Source organism: Ctenopharyngodon idella, chromosome 18, assembly GCF_019924925.1.
Source record: "Ctenopharyngodon idella isolate HZGC_01 chromosome 18, HZGC01, whole genome shotgun sequence".
In the NCBI taxonomy this organism is placed as follows: domain Eukaryota; kingdom Metazoa; phylum Chordata; class Actinopteri; order Cypriniformes; family Xenocyprididae; genus Ctenopharyngodon; species Ctenopharyngodon idella.
Genome location: NC_067237.1, coordinates 25,082,407 through 25,106,960, shown reverse-complemented (window position 1 = coordinate 25,106,960; position 24,554 = coordinate 25,082,407). Strand labels below are relative to the sequence as shown.

General features: G+C 35.9%; 1 protein-coding gene across 3 annotated transcripts; it reads left to right on the top strand.

Moving 5' to 3' along the window:
• Positions 1-255: 255 nt before the first annotated feature.
• nudt4a (nudix (nucleoside diphosphate linked moiety X)-type motif 4a) lies at positions 256-22,650 on the top strand. 3 transcript variants are annotated; one of them, XM_051870045.1, is made up of 5 exons: positions 256-849; positions 9,570-9,680; positions 17,271-17,315; positions 17,509-17,593; positions 20,918-22,650. In XM_051870045.1, the coding sequence occupies exons 1-5, from the start codon at positions 415-417 to the stop codon at positions 21,121-21,123; spliced, it is 882 nt and encodes a 293-aa protein (XP_051726005.1). In that variant the 5' UTR covers positions 256-414; the 3' UTR covers positions 21,124-22,650. The 3 variants fall into 3 exon arrangements, with proteins under 3 accessions (XP_051726005.1, XP_051726004.1, XP_051726006.1); XM_051870044.1 differs by having other exon boundaries at positions 257-849; positions 17,506-17,593; XM_051870046.1 differs by lacking the exon at positions 256-849 and adding an exon at positions 1,722-1,856 and having other exon boundaries at positions 17,506-17,593.
• Positions 22,651-24,554: the final 1,904 nt, after the last annotated feature.

Here is a 24,554-nt window from a genome sequence, read left to right as displayed (position 1 = left end):
CTAACCTTAAAAAAGACGGATTTTGGTTCAGTGAGTCGTCGATTCAAGATCATTTCGGACGGGTTTAGTCCGTTATATAATCTAATCTTTGTCTTGTCATGTTCAACATCGATTTAAAATAATATATAATTGGCTTCTGTCTAGTATACTCTTAAAATGATTCAATTAACACACGGGTACCAGCAGATGGCGCCAGTACAACATATCACTACAATCCTTGTTATAACGCTGCAGTCAGTGTGGCTTTTGTCTCTAGTGCTACTTCGACTCAATAACTGACATTTGTATCAAATGTATATCGATGCATCATAGTTTAATTCTACCCACTTCAAACGTTGATGAATCAATTTCCCCCTTTGGCAGCTGGGATGATGTCTCATTCATATTTTCAAAGAGGGAAACGCCTATCTGTTGATGGCATCTTGGGTTTGTAACGCAGATCCTATTGCAGCTGATTTAAGGCGACTGCGCAGAGCTGAAGAGCCGCAGCAGAGGAGTGTTCACACACACAGCACTAACCAGCCATCATGGTCAAGACGAGAACACCTAAACTCACAATCTCCGCTGTCAAGAGAGGAATTATGTCTTCAACATGAGGCACGTCTTGTAAATGCAAACTGTATGATCAGCCTGGAAAATCTGGGACGACTTTCAGCTCTTGGCCTGAAAGGCAGTTGCGTTGCGCGTGAGATCCAAAAACTAGGCAACCGAGAACACTTGTATTCTTGTTTTGTTCGGAGAAAACCCCACATGATGAAATTCAAGCCAAATCAGACAAGGACATATGACGGAGAGGGCTTTAAAAAACGAGCAGCATGTCTATGTTTCAAGAACGATCGGGAGGACGAGGTAAGCCTGTGAAAAGTGCAAATGTTGGTGGTTTACATGTACTACTACTACTACTACTGTCGCCCACAGAGACGTCAGAAAGAGATATTGCTACCTGTTTTAGAATAGTATACCTTGTTACTAACTATAGTCTAGGCTATATATTTTATTTTACCAGGGCTTATTTCTTAAATCAGTGTAAGCCAACCATTAGTGACTAGAATCATTAGATACTTATTCGATAACACCTCACCATAAGGTCCCATTAACCTTAGAGGTAATGCATTAACAATGAACAATACATTTATTTCAGTATTTGTTGACGTTAGTTAATAACGATACAACTAGGCTATTCATTGTTCATTTTTACCTCAGGCGCATTAAATAATATTAACAGATGGAACTTTTGATTTTAATAATTTATTATTAGTAAATGTTTAAAATGAACATAAACTAATGTTAATGAACGATTTAGAAGTATTTTTCGTTGTTCATGTTAACTAATGTTAACAAGTGGAGCTTTATTGTAACGTGTCACTACTTAATTAGTTACTTATTATCCAAGTAGTGACTAGTACTTATTCCACTGTTATTGAGTTATTATCTGTGTATGGTCCGGATATCAACTATTACCTTCCGACTAGTATGTATAACAGATGCAGCAGTTATCTAATCCAATTTTACCAGTAACTATTTAATATGTACTAGTACTTATTTATAGTTACTAGTATGAATTCTGGTGTCTATTTAAATAGTACCACAAAAGCAGGAATATTATCTATAACTAACTGAATCTGAATAGTTAAAAGTATCTAAATAATATTACAAATAAAGGTAACACTTTACAATAAGCTTCCATTTGTTAACATTAACTCACTCACTGACCACTAATTCATGATTCATGTCTAGAAATATATGACTGTGCATGGAGGACTGATGGCAGGTGTTATAAATGTAATCATTGAGATCAGCACACTAAAAGCCAGCAGTGAGCTTTACTCCTGAGTAATGACAGCTATCCACAACAGGTAACAACTGACCTTCTGCTTAAGAGATGACAGATCATATCGCACAGCTGTTACTCATTCGCCAGTTTAATATTTCCATAGTTTTTGCACTTTAAGGAATTCATATGTATACTGTTTTGTGGTCTATATGAGAGAGAGAAGGGGATACAATGTTCTTCTTAATCAGAAGGTTTGTGACCTAATCTCTTTTAAATGTACTGTATACACTCAAAAAATGAACTTTCACTGTTGTTAGTTTCACTCAAACCATTCTTGTTTACATTACTTAAACTCATGTAACTACATTGACTTAATTTAACTGAGTTGTTTGTACTAAAATGAGTAAGGGGAAAGATGTTGTTAGTTTATGTTAGTGTTTAATGTTCATTTATGTTGGTCATTTAGAGGAGTTTCTGTAATGTTTTTGAATTTTGGTTACCATTATGCAGAAGAGTGGCACCTGTGTTTAGATTGTGAGCGCACATATACGCATGTTTATAGGATGGAATTCTTGCTCTCAATTCAATTGAGTTTGTTCAACGAGTTATTTTTTGAGTGCGTTTTGTAGAGCAAATAGTTCACTTAATAAGGTAAATTAAGTCAATAAATGTGTCCACCTTACGTAATAAACATAACATTATTAAGTAAACTGCTCATATAAATAATACGTAACTGTGACCAATTCAAATGATTTGTAATTTTGTCAGCTTTACTTGAATTTCTTTTGTTCATACAATTAAATTGTTATTTGTACAAATTACTCAATATAGTTGCGTGGAACCTACTTGACACTGCTTTTAGTAAATCCAACAACAAATTTTTTTTATGCTTGACTGGCGAATGTTTGACATATACAGATTTTTTTTCCATACATTGAAAGTAACTCAATAAAGACTTTTCAAAATATAATTTGTGTTCCACAAAATTGAAAGTCTCTCATTGAATCATTGAAGAACTGTTACGATCAAATTGATCACCCACAGCATTTTGCGACTTCCTCGAAAGAAGGTTCTGCTTAGACTAAAAATACTGTCTATTATGAAACGTGTCAGTCACAGTCTAGGTGTTCTTGACTTCTGAGGCGAGGGCTTGACCTGATGTGGGAAGTGCACTCATAAATTACAGGAAAATGCTGTTGTATACACAAATACTCCCCCATAGATGTCTTCTTTTCCTTAAATGAACTTGAACTTGTTGAAACTACCAAGTCAGTGTATTTTTTATTAAGAAGTACTACGAGAGTTGTCTAAGTTTGATTATATAAAACATGTCGAGGCATGGGAGCCTCAGACCCTGAATGTTCCGCATTGCAACAGGACCTGGTCTCCCAGGTTGCTTCTCCATGTGATTAGCACTAAGAGAGGGGGAGGGGAGGGGGTAAGTTACACTATGTTCTAAGGCTCCTAGTGACATATCAGCAGCAATTTATAGAACCAGAATGACAGCACTCACTGTCCCCTGACAGAGTCCTTTTCCCCACTTTTTTTTATCTGTCTCTTTATTTCTCATTTATTCAAACGATTGCTATTTAGCTCTCTTTTATTCTCATCTTTGGGAAGTATTTTACCTGTTTTTGTGTATTTCTATTCACTTCTGATCATTTTAAGTGTTGAGTACAGGAACCTTATACTGTGGACGTCAATGCATTCCTGCCGTAGTGATAGTTAGCCGAGTACAAGCGACAACATAGCACACTCTCGAGAAGTGCAGCCCTTCAGCTCGTCTACTGTTTGTGCTCTTGTCCTATAAGACCTCACAAAGCCTCATAATAGGGATGGATTGATTTCTCTTTAATCGATTCTCATTTTGATCTTTTGGTCTATGCTGTTTTCAGTTGATTAACCCTTTAAATCTGAAGTATACCGCCGATCAGTGAACTGATCTTTACTACTAGATGCATGAATAAATATGAATGAACATCATAAGGTATGTTGAAAGATACAGTACAACTTACCAAAATCCGTATCATGTCTCATGTAATCGCTCAATCAGTGTTTCAACCACACAAATACGTCAATAGCTTGTAAACTATATATCAGGTAGCCTATAACATCACATTTACTTCAGAAAAGACATTCAATGTTCATAAACTCGTTAGTCAGCTAGAAAAATTAAAGGGTTAGTTCACCCAAAAATGAAAAGTATGCCATTAATTATTCACCCTCATGTTGTTCCAAACCCGTAATTCTTTTGTTTATCTTTGGAACACAAATGAAGATCTTTTTAATTAAATATATTTCTGTCCCTCTATTGACAGCCTATGCAACTACCACTTTCAAGCCCTAGAAAGATAGCAAAGACATCATAAAGTAATCCATTTGACTCTAGTGGTTTAACCTTAATTTTATAAAGCGACACAAGTGCTTTGCACAAACAAAAAACATAATTTACCACTTTATTACACAATATCAATCTCCAGAAAGCTCTTAGATTTCATTAAAAGATCTTCAATGCAGCAATGCTTGTGTAAATCTAATAGTGATAGCCGTGTTAGATTTTTTACATTTTCTGAAGAAAATGCAAAACAATGGTGCAATGCTAGGATGTTTCCATGTAGTTGCTGAGGTGTTTTAATTGGCTTGCAAATCAATATCTGAAAATTAAAACGGTCTACTCTTTAAAAAATGACTAAAAAAAAAACGAAACAAATTTACACAGTAAAATACCGTTTTCCATTGAAACAGTAATATATCGTAAAAACAATGCATTCTGGGTATATTATTAGTCATTTTCAAGAAAATAACCTATAGGCTACTTTCCCGAAAACGACAAATATGAACCAGAATGCATAACTCTTTCAACATTGATTTATAATTAGATATGTTTCTTGAGCAACAAATCAGTAGCCTATAGAAAGCTTTCTGAAGGATCATGTGACACTAAAGACTGGAGTAAAGGGCCCGTTTGCATCAAGAATGATAACTATAAAGATAACTATAACGATAACTATATCTGCGTCCACACCAACGAACGATAACGCTCTGTTTATTCTGAACTCACGCGCTGTGGTTTCAACGTGTGTACAACATGTTTTTTCTGTTCTTGTTGCATTTACACGGCTTTAACCAGCAGATGTCCTCAGCATGCTATGTTTCGAGTGAATAGCTATAGTGTAATCGATCTAATCTTACAGTGAATTTAGCTGATGAAGACTGAGTGGAATAAAAACAATGCCTAGTCTTTTTCACTGCAACTTCAAAGGATGCAAGACAATGTTGTCGAAACTAGCGCTGGATACCTGAGGTAATTTTATGTTACACTGTTTGCCACAGCCTGGCATAATGATCTCATTGTTAATACTTAACACCATTTTTTCCGAGGGTATGACTGATTGTTTTCCATATCCATTTTCTTTAAAGTATCCTTGAAAAGGGGGTTTGACTTGTCAAACAGTGGTGGCTTTTCCTGGACTTCGATTAACTTCTCCGCATTGAATGCGCAACCCCTTAAATTAGGATGGATTCTGATTGGTTGTCAGTGTTCTATCGTTCAACAGCTGGAAGAAATCGTTCTGAAAGTTATCCCAATGATATCGTTTCTCTATATTGTTATTGTTATTGTTATAGCTGTGGTGTGGACAGTGCTATTCTTTTTTTATTTAGAACGATTTTTTAGAACAATGTCTTTATCGTTATCGTTCTTGGTGTGAACGGGCCTTAATGATGCTAAAAATTCAGCTTTGCCATCACCTTTCAAATACATTTTTTAAAATTTGGACCCTAAACTGAACTTTGAACGGTAGTGTATGTTCGGAATGGAATACTAGCTTGCTACTTAGTAAATACTGAATACTAAATACTAAATATATACTGCCTACTAAACAGTAAGTGAAACTGCATTATTTTACTACAAATATTTTAAACAGTCAAACAACTACATTTGTTACACAACCTCATCACAAGTGGCACCCAGTCATTTCTTCCAGTATTTTTCTTCCAGTTTTGTATAGAAATACAAAAGTCAAAAGTTGAGCGTACTGAATTGTGGTATACAATATTCCAAACAATGTGCTTTGCAAATAATTTGCATAGTGTGCATTGAATAGTAAATACTACAGCAGTAATAAGCATGGCGTTTTATCAGTAAAACAATAGTAATTCTTTACACAAACATGGTTTGTTGACTTTCCAATCAACACCATTCTCTCGACAGTGTGGTTAGGATGTGTATTTACATTCAGAAAGAATGCTGCTGATACAGTTCTTCTGAAAAATGTTTGTGTTTTTGGGTGTTTGTTTGAGTTGAGCCACTGTCATTCTGTCGCCCACTTATGACTATTATTGAATGTGGTGGCTTTGCTTGTTTTTGTTTTGTATCTTGGTAAAATGCCTGAACTGTTTTTCTTTGGATAGAGTTGTCCTAAACAAAAGTAGATTTTATAACTTTAGCTTCAAATATACAAACAATTATGTTGGCGATAAACAGTCATTTCTGGTCTACCAAGAGGACCGCATTCACCTCAGGGACTTTATTTCAGTTTTTGAATTGTCAAGCTCAGCAGACTGGTTCAATAACAGTGGTGCCAGAGTTGTCATAGCAACAGTGATCCCCTTAAATGCGAACATGATACAGTGGACTGAACCTGAACAATGACCCTTAAAACAAGCCAGAATGAAACGGCACTCAGTTGCGTGCTGTACGTGACTGATTTTAAGCCATAAGCGTTTCCACCTTTAGCTTGTGAGCTTTACCTTTCAAACTTGCAAATGAAGTGAAAGGTTTGAAAGTGTGAATGTCTTAGTAGCCGAGTTTTGTGTTGACATGCTGTTATGCATGTGAGTTGTTTTAGCATGTCAGTTGCTCGTCTGGTACAACATAATGTTAGCAACTGGAAGGTCATGGGTTTGAATCCCTGGGAACGAACACACACACACACACTGTTGCAATATATAGATTGAATCCACTCTAAGAAGTTTAGGGTAAAAGCATTTGCCAAATGTAATGTTTTACATTTCAAGTAGTTGCAAACTATCTGTGAAACTTGTAAAACCTTTTATAATCTAATCCACAAATAGGTTTACAGACTTTCCTGAAACATCAAACACGGCCTTGGCCCTGATGCCATATCATGACTGGAAGACAGCCACTGTCTGCTGGGGTTTGCCCAACTGAAAAGATTCGGACTCTCTTTGGTCATGTTTATGATGATGGGGCCACACGTGTCCCTCAGACTCATGCTGGGATTTAACATGCACTTCATCTTGAGTGTCAGTGGGGCTCTGAACTGGGTCAGTATGTCAGCAGATGCTCAGGACTATTAAGGGTTGGAGTAATAAAGCTAATTGATCCTTTTATAATGGTGAAAAAGATTGAGTAATTAATTGATTACAGTTGTTTAAGTAATGTTATTCAGGTGAATGTGTTGGGTTTTTTTTTTGTAAGTCATAGAAACTGTTATCCATTTGTTGTGGCTTTCAGACAGACCTTGATTCAGTCCTTATCTGTAAAGAGAATATTTTCTTTACCCTTGATTTTTAACGTCATCAGCTGGTAGAATGTTCTGTAAAAAGCAGAGCTGTGCACCATTTTAAACTGTACTGAGAATTTAAATTCCAATTCAGTTTGAATTTGAATCAAGAATATTCAAGTTAAAACTAAAACCTTAAAAAAGTTAACTTAAATAAAATAAAATAAAAAACACATTTTATCTCAGCTAGTTGCCCAGGCAACATTTCTTATTATCATATAGCTTAACTTGTTTATGTACAAAAACTGAAATAAAAAAAGTAATAACTATTTAGACATATTAAAAAATATAATGATAGTGAATGACGCTCCTGATTTTGAAGTCCAAAATAGTGCATCCATCCATCACAAAAGATATCCACACGGCTCCAGGGGGTTAATAAAGGCCTTCTGAAGTGAAGCGATGGGTTTTTGTAAGAAAAATATCCATATTTAAAACTTTATAAACTAAAATACCTAGCTTCCAGCAGATGGCCTACACAAATCGAGTAACGGTGGAAGAGTAACCCCTGACCCGACGCATGACGATTGTGGAAGCGCAAAGGATAGAGCAAAACAAAACACCGGTCATGATTTAGAAGTCTAAAATGAGAAATTTTAAAGAGAAATGTTGAAAGGAGCTAGAGTTTGTTGCCCAGCCCTATATGTTTGAACCGCAAGAGGCGTCTAAGCTTACGCTACTCCTAAATCCTACGTCATACATAGTGTCAGAAGTTACTCTTTTGGCGCAAGTTGATGTGCGCAGTATGCGTACATTCGTCAACCAGAAGCTAGTTATTTTAGTTTATAAAATTTTAAATATGTATATTTTTCTTACAAAAACGCATCGCTTCACTTCAGAAGACCTTTATTAACCCCCTGAAGCCATCTTTTGTGATGGATGGAAGCACTTTTTTGGACTTAAAAATCAGGAGTGCCATTCACTACCATTATAAACCTTGGAGAAGCAAGGATATTTTTTAAATGTTTGTCATGTTCGTCTGTGTTAGTCATATACACCTAGGATGGCTTGAGGGTGAGTAAATCATGGGATAATTTTCATTTTTGGGTGAACTATCACTTTAATTTCCCAGAATGCTCTGATTTACTCAACGTAATATATAATAAAAATATTCAAGATTCTTGATTTGATGGCTAATATGTCTAAAATTTTACATATCAGGGAATACATTCTACCTGTCGGCCATAATTATTCAAAATTTGAGTTGATTTGGACAGATTCATGTAAATATCTTTGCTGTTTTGTGGTGTTAGTCAAAAGGTTAGCTATATCTTTGTGACTTAGTTTTATTAATTTATTATATCAATTTATATATAGAGTTGAATGAAAATAGCTTTCATAGCTATCAGTGGGTGGGGAATTTTGCCTGACATATCACATAGCCAAATATTGACTGCAATGCTTCCTGGAATGAAAGTGCACTAAATTGCTAAAAATAAAGCTGAACAACTTTAACTCTAGCTTAAACTCCATGCTGTATTTTTATCCTTGAACAACTACTGTAACTGCATTAGTGGGCATATTGATTCTTAGGTTTTCCCAAACTAGGGCTATGATTGAACCGTGTGATCCTTCTGGAGCAATGTTAATGCAGAACCTGTGAGATTTCTCCATCGCTCATGATCACCTGGTCCAGCCGCAGCTGTTTTTGCTCCCACACCTCATAGCCCAAAGCAGAGCTTGACTCTCAGCACACAGAATCTGTCGCTATGGCTGAGGCAGCTGTTGTTGGTAGTTTATTTATAAGAAGTGATTCCACAGATATACGATTGCCTTCTAGAAGAGTGGTGAAGAGTGACGGCATTGAGTGAGATTAATGCACTGGAATCGCAGTAGCTCATTATGGAAGCATAAATGCAATTGTTATATATACATTTTTTAGTAAAAGACAGTGATCAAACTTTGGGAAATGTCTTTTTTTGGCCATACAATGAAAGGCAATGGGTTCCAATGTTTTGTTTCATAAACATTCAAAATATTAACCAAGAAACTCATACAGGTTTGGAGCAACATGAACTATCACTCTTAATGAAATGAAATGAAATGAAATGAAATGGAATGAATTGCTACCAGTACATGTTGAGGCCAGTATTTCTCCTAGAGTGCAAGGAAGTTTATCAGATGGATGGTATTTTTGGTACTGATAGCACTGTGAGCAGTGTCGGGTTAGGCTTAGTTATGTAATCAAGATGTTCTGGCAAAGTGTTGATGAGCATTTGGATTTGGACTAGCTGACTAAGCTCTCTTTGTGAATGTGTGTGTGGCAGGTTTTGCTCGTTAGCAGCAGTCGACACCCAGATCAATGGATCGTTCCAGGAGGAGGGATGGAGCCAGAAGAGGAGCCTGGAGGAGCTGCAGTTCGAGAGGTCTATGAGGAGGTGAGCTCTGTCCTCTAGGTTTCTACCTCAGGGGTTCTCAAATCTGGCCCTCAAGGTCCACTTTCCTGCAGAGTTTAGCTCCAGCTAATCAAGGTCTTTACAATTACTAGACAGTTATGCTGCGTTCATGCCATGTCGTAAATACCGTAATTTCGAGATGTCAACACGTGATGTTATTCACGTCCTTGAACTGGGAATTATGCATTTCTATGGCAACACTATCAACACCTAAATGAATCTGCAGTCATGTGGTATTATCCGTTTACAAGTTGTAATTAAAAGTTCTACAAGGACGTGAACGCTTTTTACAAGTGTCAGTGTTGTAATTACGGTAATTACGTCATGGTGTGAACTAGGGATGCACCGATACTGCGCTCATGTACTTGTACTCATTGAAATGCTCCAATACCAGCAACTGATACCATGCAGTGTGTACAGTACAGTGCTTGTGACTAAGAAACATAGACAACAGAGCAAACTGAGAGCAGAATGGATAGCAAAGAAGGTAAAATGAGGCACATATTACTGACTTTAAAGGGATAGTTCACCCAAAAATGCTTACCCCCAGGGCATCCAAGATGTAGGTGACTTTGTTTCTTCAGTAGAACACAAATGATGATTTTTAACTCCAACCGTTGCGGTCTGTCAGTCGTATAATGCTTGTCAATGGGAACTCCATCTATAAGAGTCAAAAAAACATGCACAGACAAATCCAAATTAAACCTTGTGGCTCGTGACGACACATTGATGTCCTAAGACACGAAACGATCGGTTTGTGTGAGAAACCGAACAGTATTTATATAATTTTTTTTTACCTCTAAAACACCACTATGTCCAACTGCCTGCGCATCCGGTTGGTGAGGTCTGAACGCGCTCTGACAACAGAAGTGATTTCTTGCACTCATTGAAGTATGAACGCGAGACATCACTTCCGTCATCAGAACGCGTTTTCAGACCTCACCAACCGGATACGCAAGGCAGTTGGACAAAATGATATAAATACTGTTCGGTTTCTCACACAAACCGATCGTTTCATGTCTTAGGACATCAGTGTGTCGTCACGAGCCGCAGGGTTTAATTTGGATTTGTCTGTGCATGTTTTTTTGACTCTTATAGATGGAGTTCCTATTGACAAGCATTATACGACTGACAGACCGCAACGGTTGGAGTTAAAAATCATTATTTGTGTTCGACTGAAGAAACAAAGTCACCTACATCTTGGATGCCCTGGGGGTAAGCAGATAAACATCAGATTTTCATTTTTGGGTGAACTATCCCTTTAAAAGATGGTAAAAACAAAGAGCGCTTGCACTTCTGTTGAATGATTTTGATTGCTGATTGCTCACTCAGCACACATGCATCATTTGGATTAAAGCTATATCGTATATGTAAGTAAAAACTTGAACTGTTACTTGATTTATGTATATCAAATGGTTTCCTACATTATTACAGGACATTTACAGGACAAGAAGTTTACTGTGCGCAAACATCCGAAGCGCGCGTCTCAGACAGCTTTTGAATACTGCATTGAATTCTCTTTCATGTCTTCTTGCACATGAACTGACGAATTCACACAAAATTATTTTAAAAACGACCATCTTTGCTAGTATCTTAGTAAACATAGTTGGTTATGTCTTAAGTGAACATAAAACGCATGTGTAACAATATATTTGGATCTGTGCATTCAGTCTTAAAGGGACAGCAGCTTAATAAACTTGATGCTGTGTTTTTATTATTAATCAGTCAACAAAGGACAAAGAAATCACTCACTGCTCTTAAAGGATGACTTTTGTAACTTTAATAAAGATTAATCTATACTTAATTTATACAGTGAAGACTATGCAGTGTTATATGCAGTGTTATTTTACATTTGATTAATTTATTCAAAATTTGTACCTGAAAAGCACTGTTTATTACATTTGTATCTTTGTTCTATTGTATTTATTTGTGCTATTTGTAATTGGATTATTTGTTCTTATTTTATTACTGACTGTTTACTTGTCTTTAGTAATGTTTTAAATTTACATTAATTATGCTAGTAGTTTTTGCTGTAGTATCAAAATTATAATAGAGAATTGTGATATTTCACTGGTATCTAAACGTTTGAACCACTGACCCATCCAGGCCAGTAGAAAAAAAATATCCTTTGCATTGAGCCCTGCTGAAGCAGCTCTAAATATGTGCTGTGCTATTAAATGAAAGATAAAATATGATAATGCAATGTAATGAACAGTGAAATTAACAGAGGCGTGTACAATACAATTTAACAGGCATAATTCAGCATGAAAATAACTGAAGGAAATATATATTTGCTAAACAAATTACATGTAAATCAACGATTTCATATTCTTTTGGTTTCTCTATCTAATATATTTAAAAATTTCAAATGCAGTGAAATCGGTATCGGCGAGTACCAAAAATGAAAGTATCGATGTCTGCCTCATTCTGAAAAAAGTGGTATCGGTGCATCTCTAATGTGAACGCACCTTCACAGGCAGGTGAGTTTGGTCAAGGATGGAGCTAAACTCCAGAGTTGGGCCAGAGTTGAGAACTCCTGATTTACCTGTTCTTCAGATAAAGGAAGAAGTTACAAGAGGTTTTAATGCATTTCCAAGAACTTAACATTGTAATTGAACACTTTATTAATGATAGTTATATATTTTCTTGTGTTTTTGGAATTACCACGTAAAGGTCTGATGGAGACAATGTTAGGATCAGACCCTATCTCCCAGATAACCACCTTCCAGAGATAATTTAATAATAAATCTACCTATACTACCATTCAAAATTTTGGGGACTCTTTTTATTATTATTTTTTTTAAAGAAATTAATACTTTTATTCAGGAAGGGCACATTAATTTGATCAAAAGTGACAGTAAAGACTTTTATAATGATAGAAAAGATTTCAAATAAATGCTGTTCTTTTGAACTTTATATTTATCAAAGAATCCTGAAAAATGTATCATGGTTCCCACAAACATTTCAAGCAGCACAACTGTTTTCAACATTGATAATAGAGTACCTCAGGGATGACGTGTTTTTGTAGGCCAACCCGGAAGTTAGCGGGGCACGGGTTCCCTTGATCGAAAGCCTATGCATTTTTCCCATAGACTTTTGGAAAATCGCAAAAAATAAGCTCTGTGTTTAACAAAGGGTTATGACACTTACACGTTTTGTCTGTCAAGATAATCTTTACAAGTTAACACAACATTTATACATTTTGAAACCTAAATAAAGTTGTCAGATATAAAAAGCTAACAGTAGGTTATAAACGGACTACAGCACACCATGGTCGCGGATCAACGTCACCACCACCAAGCTTCCTCAAACTTTATTTAAAAAACTACTTTATTTAAAAACATGCTCGCTGATTATATGATCTGTGCTGTGTATGAATACTTATCCACTTTTTTATGAGAAATGCTGTCCAAATGTCCTGTTTGTCATGATGACGTCTAAAGTCCCCGCCAAAAGAAGTAGTCCCTTTTAGCAATTTGTTAGCAACCGCCGTTTTTAAGACACAATAAAGGTTTAAAAAATCACAAGCGGGATATAACTGGTGTGTTTTATGTCATAGATCAAAACGTGAAAATATTTAGAGGCTTTGTTAACCACAGACCTTATTTCAGGCGATTTAGCAAAAACCCATTCCAAAAAAAACCCATAGACTTTACGGCGATGGAACCGGAAGTCCTAAAATGCTAACTCGCTTCCGGGTTTTGCCTACAAAAAAACACGTCATCCCTGAGGTACTCTATAAGAAATGTTTCCGAAACACCAAATCCGCGTATTAGAATGATTTCTGAAGAATCATGTGACTGGAGTAATGACTGCTGAAAACTTAACTTTGCCATCACAGGAAAAAACTACATTTTAAAATGCATCAAAAGCGAAAGCAATTATTTTAAATTGTAATGTTTTTTCACAGTATTACTGTTTTTACTGTATTTTTGATCAAATAAGTGCAGCCTTGGTGAGCATAAGAGACTAACACCAAGCTTTTTGAACTGTAGTGTATATGTTTAAATGAAACATGCAAGTTAGAATGTGATAATGTTTAATTCAACATGAAAACAACATTCATAAATATGACGAGTATTTCAATTCCCATCTGTATTTTTTTACAACCTTAAATGTTTCAGTTATTTAGCAGGACTTATCAGTTGATCTCTGTGTTATTTATGTATTTATTAGAGTAAAATAAAAATCTTGTCTTATCTTTACTGATTTACTGAAGGGGGTTGCATCATCAGGTGATCTGTTGGGTAATGGTGGTCCCGCAGTCTTTTGAGGGTCTGTCGGTAGGTCCAAGGTCCTAAATGAGGCCTGACTATACTGTAGTGCTATGTTTACAGCACCAGCATAGAGATCTTGCTCATATTTAGGTGAGAGTTATGGTTTGCAGCTGTCTCATATCTTGTCACCAAGATTTTTTTTTTGCTTTACACCATGCATACTGCTTATTGCATACTTAGCAGTATATACTATATGCTGCATACTATTTTTAAAAAGTAACACAGTACAGCAAGTTCCGTTCAACCAGTAATCATCTCGTTAATCCAATTTTTAATCCGGTTGTGGAAAAATGTCTTAAACTTAGTCAAATAATGACTCAAGATAAAATATTACATAATATTGCAGGGATAGTACACCAAATAACTAAAAATCTGTCATCTCAAAATTCCTAATGCTGTTCCAAAACTTTCTTTCTTTTGTGGAACATAAAAGAAGATAGTTTAAAAATAGTATTTTAAGCTCACATCTTTGTTTATCTTTTTTAAATGTGTTTTATGCAGTTAAATTATCCATTAAAAAGTCAGTTAAACTCTCTCATTTACTCTGCATTCCACTCAGTTTTTGCCCATACCTTTGACTCAGCTGTTATAGATTTCGGTATGAGAGCTATGGTCATGTGATACCACCACCACTATATAGATTCCTCAATCATCATTCACAATCTGTACATCAGCACGTTTTCTGTCATCTTCAATTTAGGAGGCTTCACTAAATGAATCTTTTCATGTCTATCTCAGCTAATGGTTATGCGATTCGTTTCAAGGATGGGCTGTGTCATGACATTGAAGGGCCATCGTAGAGGTTGCCAAGATGGTAATTTGTTGACAGCTGTGAAGCATTACAGTGACATTTAGAAACCGTGTCCTGTTACCGTTGGCCTCGTCCGTCTGAAATGTACATGTCCCTAAGGTTCAAGAGTCACGGTGTTTGGACTCTTGCGGTTGCCTAATTTGAATGCAGTTTAATTACAGCACCCAAAAGTATGAAATTAATTATGGTACCGTAAACGAATAGTGACATTTACAACAGGGCTGGACACACTATCTGGCTGTATAACAAAATAAATCAGCCGGCTTGTGATGTTTTCTTCAATAACATGTTGAATTCAATTCAATAATTTCAAATCGAATGAATGAGTTTTACATTTCAGTTAACTGAAGCATAATTGCATAACACTGAAAAAAAAAAAACCTACACAACTAAGCCATATTTGGCCTATTTTTTTCCATTTTATCCTTCATGCACAAGACTTTATTTTGTACTTCGAGGGATTTATTTGTTACATAATGGTTTAAAAGGTGTAACTCAAGCCATTCGAGTGTTAGGGAGACCCTGGAGGAGACCATAAACCTGTCTGTGAATTACAGCTTGCTGCTGGCTATGGCAACACTCATGGGACCAAAACTACTACCCCCAGGGGCTTTGCCAGGGATGGGATGTCCCAAAGCTCTTGCGAAGTGCGTCATTTTTATAACAGGCCTCTTGTAAGGAGGAACCTTGCATTTAAAAAAGAATGTATTTAATGGTAACTTAAAGCATAATAGGTCCTCTTTAACATATTTATTTTTACATTTTCACTTACTTTAGTGTGTAATGTTGCTGTTTGCGCATTAAAAAAAGTCCGCTCCAAAAGGAGTTATTCTCTATATCAGTAAGCACTGTTTCTGAACTCCTTGAAATGCCTCGATTGTACACTCCTGGGCAAAAAAAGGGCTAAGCCCAAAATGGCTGAACACTAAGATTTTAATTGTCTCAACCACAGATGAAATTAGCTAAATTTAAGCAAATGCACTACTTAAAAAGCCATTGCTGTCTCAGAAAAACGTCAAAGAGAGAATGAAGTTTTTGGCAGAATATGGGAAATTGTGTGTGGATTGGTGAATCACAATAAAACACGAGTTCCATGGTGATGCTCCAGAACGGTGTCTTTGAAAATCTGCTGAGAAATATAATAATAAATGCATCTCTACCAACAGTGAAGCATAGAGGAAGAAGTGTCATTGTGTGGGGAGTCTTTTTAGCTGCTGGTGAGCTGTTTCACTGTGTAAAATAATTTAATGCTTTAGAGTACAGGAGAATATTGCAGAATGGCTTCCGCAGTTTTCTTCCGGGAAAGTACACGCCACAATATCCCACATTGAAATATTTCCTGCCCAAGGCATACGCAAAAAAAGTCCTGGTTGAGTTGTGTTCGTAGTGTTGAAACTTGGTTATGGTAAGGGGCGTGACATTTCTGAAACACGCTCAAAGCGGTTGACCAATCACAACACACTGGTCCAGCCAACCAATCAGAGCACATTGCACTTTTCGAAAGGAGGGGCTTCGTAGAGACAGGAACTAAACAGAGTGTTACTGACAGACTGGAAAGATAGGTGCTGCAACAATGTAAAATATGTGAAAAATAAGGTGTTTTTTGAACATTCAAGCATGAAAACCTATTCTAATAGACCCCAAAAACAAAATCAAGACTTTGTAAACTGGTATAATAGGTCCTCTTTAAAGAATGTAGCCAGGCCAAAACTCTGGATGGGGCATAAAAATGACATTTGACCTCATTAAATGTTTAAATTTGGTCCTTTTCCAGCTATGACTGAATGAAAGTTGCTGTTTGTTTTCAGGGTTTGTCTAGGGCCATGCACATGTCATGTGACCGTGTCAGATGAGGATACACAGAGATGACAGAAACACGCTCAGGGCATTTTAAATAGACAAATCTCTCATAGTCCCTGAAATCGCCCCCTGTTGTTTGTCAGTTCCGATCGTGAGCCGTCGTTTCAACCCAATTTGCAGGGTGAGCTCAGGCTGGTTGGGGCATTTTGCAGTGTCTGAATGAAGACATGATGTTCCCTTGTGAGCATTATGTTGTCCGGGAATCTCCTGTGTTATGGAAACACGCAGCTCAGGTCTCCCGGATCAGTGAGCCGGGGCTAATGTTTTGGCCTGATGTGTCGTGTCAGCTGGTACGGTTCCAGAAATTTGGTGTGTTCATCTTCATGTTAAGCCGCTGTTAACACTGATAGAATTATGCTGCAGCTTATGTCATAGCTGAAGTCATTTCCTTTTTAAAGTGCCATAATCTGCACAATAAAGCATCATAGCCTCATGTATATATTTGATTTGTTATGGGACCTGTTGGAGTGTTTTTAGTTATTTCTATTTTCAGTTTTTTGAGGCCGTTATGTATGATTTTTCAGTCTGAGGCCATAACCGTGTTTAAAACCAAAAAGGCTTGTGAGTTGGGAAAAAAAGTGAGTCTCTCTAATGCTTTTTCCATGTCTATTCCTGCTTAAACAGGCTGGTGTGAGGGGCACCCTTGGCAGGCTACTGGGGGTGTTTGAGGTAAGACTGCCAAACTGCCTTGTATAAAATAAGACACTACACTTAGCATGTCACTAATACTTTAATAAACAAGGCTTTATTTCATAAACATTCGTAAATATCTTATCTTCACACCTACTCAGTGCACTTTTTCATATGTTTCCCACATTGTATAGCCATGTGATAACTTTATGTTTCTCATTCTGTACAGCAGAACCAGGACAGCAAGCATCGGACATATGTGTATGTGCTTACTGTTACAGAGACACTGGAAGACTGGGAGGACTCGGTCAATATTGGTGAGTTGGTGTATTGCTTAAGACTGTCTTCTTTGTTAAACGATTCTTATTCATTCAGTAACTGCTCCAAGTTATTCATAATTGTTTTTGATTCACTAAAATGAACTGACTCAAAAGAGCTATTCAAGTTGCATTGTATGATTTTGATTCTCTTTTGATTTGATTTACTTTTTTAATGGAATTAATATTTCTATTCAGCAAGGATGCATTAAGTTGATTAAAAGTGACAGTAAAGACATTTATAATGTTGCAAATAAATGCTGTTATTTTAAACTTTCTATTCATCAAAGAATCCTGTGAAAATGTACCACATTTCCACAAAAATATAAAGCAGCATTACAACATTGATAATGACAAAAAAATGTTTTTGAGCACCAAATCAGCATATTAGAATGATTTCTGAAGGATCATATGACACTGAAGACTGCAGTAATGATGCTGAAAATTCAGCTTTGCCATCACAGGAATAAATACTATTTTGAATATATTAAAATAATAAAACTGTTATTTTAAACTGCAATAATGTTTTACATTATTGCTGTTTTTACTGTATTTTTGATCAAATAAATGCAGCCTTGGTGAGCATAAGAGACTTCTTTCAAAAACATTTAAACATATTAAATATCCCAAACTATAAGGTAAACTGTTATTTTAAAAGGTTAAAAAAGGTTTACTCACTTGATTGACTTTTTTATTTTGTGGAACACAACATTTCTATTGCAGAATTTCTAGAGAAACTTTCATCATAATGATGACTAAGGGGCCTTTTACACGGCACCATTTTTAAATAAAAATGTAAAACTTTTTACTTTTTTTGGCCATTCGTTTACCCAACAACGGCATTTTGGGGGCCTGAAAACAAAAACTGTTGAAAACGTTTTTTGAATACAATACCGTTAACATATCCGTGTAAACTACAAAAATGCAAATTTGTGAAAACGCCGACGTCATGCGCTTGCGTATTACATGTTCAGTTTATAGACATGTACTGTTTCTTAACAAATTGACATCGCCACCTACTGGCCTGGCATGCATAATACAGAGTTTTTAGTCGTTTTTACAGATCCATGTGAACGGGATCGATTTGATGCAAAGGAAAAACTTTTCCAATTTTAGTTCATCGTTGATGTGTAAACGTACCCCTTATTAGGCTGATAAAAAAACGGCATAAAAGTAGTCTAACTTGTGTGCTATATTACAGTTCTTCTGAAGCCATTTGATAAAGTTGTTCACTAAAAATCCTCCTCTCTGCTATAGTTCTCAAATCTAATGCAAGATGCATCTGCAAGTATGACGTTCATTATAAGACATACAGTTTTCCTCAAACAAAGCTATCATACGGCTTCAGAAGACTTGGAATATAGCAGCACACAGGTCTATGGAAATTGGGTCCTCCAGAAAAGTTCACCTGTAACAAAGTGACCTCTTCCCAAGTCTGCAGCAAATCAATAGTTGGGACTTTATTTGTCTGCAAACAGCTTAGTCTGCTAACAGGACAGAATTTAAATCGTTTTAGACAAGCTTATCATAACCAGCTCATTTCTTTTCATAAGACACAACTGCTGATCTGTAAGCAGCTGCAAATATGGGGATTTATGTAACTATTTTCCAAAGCTATTACAGATATAGAGCAGGCATGTGGATTAGCCACTTAAAACCTTCTACTTACTGAATTTTTGTTGTCAGGAAGGATACACAATAATAACATTTTCCCACAGACAGCGCAATTCAAAACTTGCACTATTTGTAGATGGTGAGGAAAGAAAAAAACAGGTAATCCTTCACTCCCAGTAGCTGTATAAATAGACCGAAGTTTGTTCACAGGGAGGCGTGCTGTTAGCAGTTGTTTTCCAGTTAGCGTCACTACACTCCCCTATCGCTGGCCTCGCTCTGCCTGTACCATAGTTTCGGCTGCCAAATAGGGCATCATAACCTCAATACACAGAGGAAACGAGTTTACTTGACACAGAGCTGACTAGAATGCAAAGAAAAGGTCAATAGTCTGGTTGTCAAAGGAATGACCTTCCTGCATATATGACATATTTAAAAATGCTTAAGGTAAATGTTTAAGTTTCAGCACTTTGTGAGAGACAGTTTTGAGGACTATAAATACAGAGGAATGTTTGTCAGTCAGATGGTTGGGCAGCCAAATGTCTGACAAGTTCACTGTGAAGTTGACCTTTTGTACTGTATTTAAATAAAGCTGTGCATTTTTAAAACTGAGCAGCAAGTTTTCAAACTGTCTAGATCTTTAATCCACGTCTGTCTCCCCTTGATGATGATTCTGATCTTTGTATAAACTTAATACAGAAGAAAAAGTTGTTTGCTGGTTTTGCGTCCGTAAAAAAAACAAAAAAAAAATTCAAAATTGGTTCACACCACATTAGGGCTGTGCGATTTAGGGCACGATACAAAAAATAACATTGAAATTGCGCTTAAACACAATTCTTAGTGCGATTTATGAAATCGCAAAGGCTGCGATTATTTTTTTATTTATTTTTTTTATGCGCAGTCAATGAATTATGGCTCCAAATGCTAATCCATCTGAAAGCACTGCGAGTTTGAGTCGCTTATAATGTACATTTGAAAAAGCAACACGCGTCAAACATCTTTCCAGACATGAGAAGCATTTATTAACATCTTGTCCAACAAAAGACAACATTTAATAACATGTTTTTACTCCAAACTCACTTCATAACGACAGTTGAGCATCCTTCTGTGAGATGATGTGGCTTCTTATACAGAATAAGGCAGTCGTGTGTTTATTAGTCATGTTTAATCAGTCAAAGCGTTTAAATCTTCTGTCTATTCGGCTACAGCGATAGTATGATGCCCATAGGGATTTCCTGGAATGACATGTGTTATCTACTTCTAAGGCAGGGCATATTTGGAGTTTCTGCTCAAGAGCGCCCCCTGGCCTTCAGATAGAGAAGCATTTACTACTGATCACAGAGTCGTACAGCTCTGACAAGCTGCGCATAAAATAATCGCAGACTTTGCCAGACTTTGCCAATATTCCTTATCGTTCCATATACTGTACTGTATAAAGAAGATTCATTAGATTTAAAAAAAAATCTAATGTTTTAGTTGGATATTTGTTTAGTTTTTTTTTTTTAAATGTTACTACTTGTTTCTGAATGTTCAGAGAACATTTCTCAGGGGGGCGCAAAACATTTGTTGAGCATTTACATCATTTTTTCTCCCATCTTATATTTTTCTCTTCACCATGTCCCTTTAGGGGCTCCGTAAACTACTGTAGTTTATGCTTTTAAATATTTCGTATTGGTTTCAGTATTGCAAAATGCTCTGAAATATGTTTTGCAGGTCGCAAGCGGAAATGGTTCAAGATCGACGAGGCGATTCGGGTGCTACAGTGCCACAAACCTGTCCACGCAGAGTATCTCCGCAAACTCACTCCTCGCTGCGGCCCCACAAACGGCAATGCTCAGGAGCCGACAAACACGGATGACAACACCCCCCTCCGCCAGACAGCCTCACAGGACTGTGGACTGGCCCATTTGCACAGATAGAACTGCCACCAAGAGGGCACTGATGCAAGGGAAACTATCCTTGGACTGGAAAAGACAGTTTTGCATGTATAATTTCAATGTTTACTATTTGAAACTTTTTTTTAAGTGTAGAAACCAAAGGCTTGTCGTGAAATGCCTGCAAGTTTCCGGGTCAATAAGAACAAGGAGAGCTATTTTCATAATTTTTCATTTGTAAACGTGCATTTCAAGCCAAAGTTAGGTAAAGTTATTTGAAGAAGCGTGACGTCAAGTATTAAGTGGAGATTAGTGGAGGCGCGTGCCGTGATGGACATTTTAGAAATAATATTTTAGGTGGAGGAAGACGATGATGGATGTGAAATGGTTTGATTGTTGTTTAGAAAGAATAACTGGAATGGGTCTTTTGAAATGCTGTCTATTTATATCTAATAGATAACTAGGCATATTTGTTAGGTATTGGTTAAAATTCTTGATAAAGAACCAAATAGGAAAAAAACAAATTATAATAATGAACTATAGAATACGTAAATAGTCTAAAAGAGGATTTGGGCTACTTTTGATTATATTATATGCCTTCATCACAGATATCTACCTGTAATATAGGTTTAACATGCTGTGAAGTTGAAGGTCTTTTCACAGTTTGGTCTTAAATGTGAATTTGCCACATTAAGCGGTGCAATCTGATTACCTTTCTTTCTCTTTGCACATAAAGGTTTAATTTTCCATCTCCTGTAATTACTTCTGAGCCACTGTCTCTTTAAGACACAATGGCATTTGGTAAAATGTGAGCAAAAAAAATGCATCTGGTATCATTGGTCCATGAAAGACAATGTAATGTTATGCTGTTTATATTGCCTGAAGTGATATTCTGAATATTTCAGAAAAAGAAAAGGCAAAACACCTAATGTAAACTCTAATATATCTTGTCAAACCAGTGTTTTCTAAGGTCCGCAGAAATGCAATATACATGTATTTTGATTATAGTAATAATTCACGCATCAATAACTCAATCTTGGAAGTTTAAATAACTGAGGAGGAATTTTATTTAATTGTGCGTAATATGTTTTTCCTTTGGGGCCTTTGTAATCTTCCACTATGATTTTTTTTCAGTGGAATTTTTATGCAGAATTCACTGAACGAGATGGAATATGTGGCCAAACTGTTTTATTAAGACTGTAAATTGTAAACAAGCATACTTATCTTTCTTCAGAGGGAAGATTGCATGTTAGGTTGTAAATATGTTTTAATATTAAAAATGTCAGCTTCTGCCTAAGTAGTTTATTTAGTATTATGAGTCCCACAGATTGTTTTAGACATTTAAAGTTCAATTATTGCACTGCTAAAAACACAGGCACCTCAGCTCTTTACTTGTTTATCAGTGAGGCAAAATGAACACTGTTTAATGTAAAAGATTACGGTGTAAAAATGTCCACAATGTGATTGTGATTTAACAGAAATTACAATTATTATTATTTTTTTGCCTGTCTTTGGAAATCAGAAATACCTTGAAAACTTTCAAACAAAATAAACTCATCTCTGTGTTCTAAACCCATGATAAAGTCTGTAAAGAAAATCCAGTTGGGATGTTAAATGTGATTTGTAATAGCTTGTGTGTATGTGCATATACAAAAACATGGCTAAAGTTAAGGACTTTCTTGGAAAGTCATGTGGCAAGTCCTCTATTGGAGGCATATAGGTGAATGCGGGTAAAGTGGGCCGTTTAAGCTTGATTGTACTGTGTTCAATGCTTTCAGAGCATATGGGCTATATTAAAGAGACACTATTTCTTGAAATGATCAAATAGTTTTGGTTGACGCAATATGACACTAGGGGGCGTGGCCACACTTCAAAGGAGAACTCCCTCAAGGTGAAAGGTAGAAAACCCTTTAACATAAGATGTTCATTTCTAACTGTTAAGGTTGAATGTAAACAAATATTATTGTGACAGTTCCGATTTTGTTGGTTACTAAAGTTAACAAGGAATAAAATGCAAAGAATAAAATGTTTAAAAATTTGTTAGTTTTCTTTTAAGGTGCAAATATTGCTGGCCCACTTTGGCTAAATGTGTAATGTGATACAGTGGGCCAGTTGGATTCAGGTAAAGTGGGCGACCTTTAACCTTATACTTAAGGTTATACTCAAATTCATTAAATAAATTGACATTCACTTGTTATTTTTTTAGTTGACATGTATAATCTACTTTTTTAGAAAACAAATGAGTGTGCAGTCAGGAAATTCAAGTTAGTGATGGAAGAAAGGAAAGAGCAGAAGGGAAGTTCAATCTGTGGGGTGAAGAAAGGATGAGAGGAGCAAAATGTGTTGCATGTGTTATAGTCACATTTTTAATATGTTGTTGTAGAGATCATTTTCATCAATATTCAGATTTCTGAATATTCTGATATTCAAATTTCATCAAATTTAGTGTCAACACATGTTCTATCAGTTGTTTTGAATTTTACAGATGCATTGAGTAAACTGATGAATACTGAAAGCCCTAGACTATAAGTTTTTGGGTTTGTTAAATATGATGTTGAATATGTTTGTTTGATAATATGTGTTAATAAATCATGTGTTTTTAATTAAGATACAGAATCATTTTTGATATACCAGATATGGCCCACTTTACCTGAAAAGAAATTTGTCTGGAGTGCATGATCTAAAATGTTTTATTGGTATATACCTTGCAAATAACATATTATATGAACTGTATTCAAACTGAAATATTATAGATGGACCTTAAAGTTAACAAAAGTAATAAAGAAAAAAAAGAAGAAGAAAAAACATCTAGGTAGCCTATCTAAATTACAAGTTTAACAAAAAGTGGCACTTTACCTGCATTCACCCTAGCTAATGAGCTTATTATGAGGTTGCAAAAACACAGCAAGTATGTTTGCATTCTATTTGAAAACCACAGGCTATTTTTCTGGATTTTCCCTTCTTTTTTTTTTCCAAAACTAAACATCTGTATCGTTCCTAAAATCTGCTGAAGAAAAAAAAAAAAAAAAACTGACTAAGCTTTGGTGGTCTTAGCTGTTTTCCCTTCTAGACCGGCTAATAAAACAACTTTAGGCTGGTTCAAGTCAAGATGCATTTTTTTTTTTTTTTTCAGCAGGGAAATTTCAGTGTGAAAAATAATTTTCTCACTCATATATACCTCTGTGGGCGAAAGAACATGAGGTAGTTTGGAAATGCCCCAATTGTGATTTGACAGAAATTACAATTATTATTATTATTTTTTTGCCTGTCTTTGGAAATCAGAAATACCTTGAAAACTTACAAACAAAATAAACTCATCTCTGTGTTCTAAACCCATGATAAAGTCTGTGAAGAAAATCCAGTTGGGATGTTAAATGTGATTTGTAATAGCTTGTGTGTATGTGCATATACACAAACATGGCTAAAGGGATTCGGCAGGATAACATATAATCAGGTAAGGACTTTCTTGGAAAGTC

Excerpts from the sequence above, each read along its gene's own strand:
- nudt4a (XM_051870044.1), top strand. The coding sequence starts at position 415 with ATGGCATCTTGGGTTTGTAACGCAGATCCTATTGCAGCTGATTTAAGG. Across the intron at positions 9,681-17,270 it reads TTCGAGAGGTCTATGAGGAG|GCTGGTGTGAGGGGCACCCT; the intron begins GTGAGCTCTGTC and ends CTGCTTAAACAG. Across the intron at positions 17,316-17,505 it reads GGCTACTGGGGGTGTTTGAG|CAGAACCAGGACAGCAAGCA; the intron begins GTAAGACTGCCA and ends CATTCTGTACAG.